We start from the raw sequence: 2,541 nt of genomic DNA on the forward strand, positions 1-2,541 counted from the left end.
ACCACCTACCGCTATCGTACCGTCGCTTGCATAAAAAGTCACGACCATAGATCACTTTCGGCTACAAATATAACGCACGCCACTTCCGTTCTCAACTGCAATAAGAAAAAGAAAGCTCGAACCAGCTCTTTTGAAATCAAATTTGCTGAGTGACGTTTTAGAACTCTTTTTTTTTTTAATCTAAGCCACCAGTCGCGAGCCCCCACCTCCGAATTCTTTTAAGGTCAACTTCGATAGATCGATCTTGGACAGAGGTACGAAAAGCGGCGCAGATTTTGTTACTCGAGACCTGTCTGCAAGAGTCGTGGCTGCAAAAGGCAGTCAACTCTTCGACATATCCGTTACAGGCGCAGAGCTGAGAGCCGTTTGGGCGGGTCTTCGTCATGCCCGGTGTGCTTTACGGGCCAGTTCCATCGTCCTGGAGGAGAACTCGATCACGGTCATTAATTAGATCCGGAGAGGCCCAATGGGTAATGGTTACGTCCACTCTTTGCTCCGAGATATCTGGGCAATGATGAAGGATGGAGGGGACTTTTAGGCCAAGTATGTTTTTCGTGAAGCTAATGGGGCTATGGATTGGATAGTTGCTTCTGTAGCCAGTCACTCCATTAGTACCTTGTGGGCTGAAGATAGAAAATTGTCTCTGACACTCTGAGGTATTTGTTTTTTAATTTTATTAGATGCATCCGTACTCGTCGGATATAACTTACTAGCCTTATAGCGGAAAAAAAAAAAAACCCCACCAGTCTATTACCTCATATACTGTTTTGTACTTCAAACTTTAGGCATGTTCCAAACCGCACCCATAACAAAACAAGCAAGACCTTTTCCATTTTATGTGCTCCTTTTCCTTGCTTTCTGCTTCTTTTATTTCCCTTCTAATTCTTTCTACGTACAAAAAAGATTAAAGCATTTCACTTCAAAAAAATGTGAGACTGCAAAAAAAAGAAAAAATCATGAAGTGGATCATCTAATGAGCTAATGACCGGAAAGGACACTTGGTACTGAGCTGGTTCACTAGGTTGAGGTAGACGCTGAGGTCGTGGCAGGCCACCACATTGGCCGTCCGACGACCGGTGAGACGGAGCTCGCGGCCGATGTCGGCGTAGACCCACCCAGTCTTCGACAGCAGCCAGCTCAGTGTCATGCCTTCTTTGGCGTCCTGATTCTTCCCATTGCCGTCGTCGATGACGAAACCGGGAACCTTGGTTATGATGTCCTGCGCGTTCACTATCCTTAGAACCTTGCTCCCTTGCTCTTCCAGCCGGCGGCGGAAGCTTGCGTTACCGACACGTGGCCCGCCGAACGAGACCACGGTGACCATCGGCGCGTGTCGGAATGTCGCCGTGATGTCGTAAGCGGTGAGCACTGCAAGCGCTGCGCCGAGGCTGTGACCGGTGACTGTGAGACTGAGGGGGTGACCTTTGCCTCCGTAGGCATCGAGGAGCCGGGCGATCTCGTCGCGGACCTCGTCGCGGAGACTCTGGCGGACTGAGCCGGGGGAGGTGAAGAGGCTCCAGAATCCACGCTCCACCATCGGCTCCGGCTGGGAGGCTGACGGTGGGAAGGGGCAAGGGAGGTGGGTGAGACTGGCACGGAGGTTCTCGAGCCACTCGAGGCAGGTGGCGGTGCCGCGGAAGGCGATGACGACGTCGCGCCGGCCGAGGCGGGGCAATCTCGTCCTTGTCCTGGCAGACGGCGACGTAGCCGATCCAGCCGGAGCGGCGGGAGAGCCACGCGGGGGCGGAGCTGGCCCAGAGGGGGAGCCGGGTCGTGGAAGAGGCGTGGAGATTGCGGGTGACGCGGTAGCCGGTGCTGGGGAGGCCGGAGCGGCGGAAGAAGGAGTCCTTGGGGAAGCGGCAGGCAGCGTAGGAGGGGGAGGTAGGATCGAAGTCGAAGGAAGTATAGGCAGCCTGGACGAACTCGCCGTAGCGGACGATCTCGGAGCGGAGCGCGTCGTCGAGTGGGTCGAGAAGGCCATGCCAGTTGTTGGCACCCTGGTACTCCATCCACCGGCTCCCAATTCTTACGGTGGACGGCCCGCGCGTTGAAGATCCAGAAGAGATAGAACAAGTGATCAGGGAACGTCGCCGGGGAGTCGGGAGAGAGCGATAGCGAGTGGCACCAGTAGCAACTCTCATGTTGTTTAGTTTCTTATTATAAACTATTGTATGTATTCTTAGCAAAACAAAAAGTTATTTTATATATAGATATATATATAGAGAGAGAGAGAGAGTAGCAACGGAATCTCCTGCGTTATAGTATTCAGCTGCTACTGCTACTGTTGTTATTGTTGTTGGTGGTGCTGAAGGGCATTGTCCTTGCATGGGATTTATAGGCGGAGAGAGATTAGATATGGGAATGCTGGGGGATGGGTAGTGGGCCAGGGAGAGAAAAGGTCGTGGAGGTATTGAAGAGAGAGAGGGAGCGAGAGATGGATTTGATGTTGGAGGAATATGATCCAGAAATTATTATTTTATTATTTTATAATTTTAGAATAGTATTATAAAAGAGACAATCTACTAAAAAAGTGAAAAGATT

At 51.4% G+C, this 2,541-nt stretch overlaps 1 protein-coding gene across 1 annotated transcript; it reads right to left on the reverse strand.

Annotated features, from left to right (window-relative positions):
* Positions 1-970: 970 nt before the first annotated feature.
* Positions 971-2,063, reverse strand: LOC103718278 (phospholipase A(1) DAD1, chloroplastic-like). Its single transcript, XM_008807018.3, is given in 2 exon segments — positions 971-1,669; positions 1,671-2,063. Coding segments are annotated over 2 exon segments (1,038 nt in total). The 5' UTR covers positions 2,010-2,063.
* Between the last annotated feature and the right edge of the window lie 478 nt (positions 2,064-2,541).

Source organism: Phoenix dactylifera, chromosome 17 (assembly GCF_009389715.1).
Source record: "Phoenix dactylifera cultivar Barhee BC4 chromosome 17, palm_55x_up_171113_PBpolish2nd_filt_p, whole genome shotgun sequence".
NCBI lineage: Eukaryota > Viridiplantae > Streptophyta > Magnoliopsida > Arecales > Arecaceae > Phoenix > Phoenix dactylifera.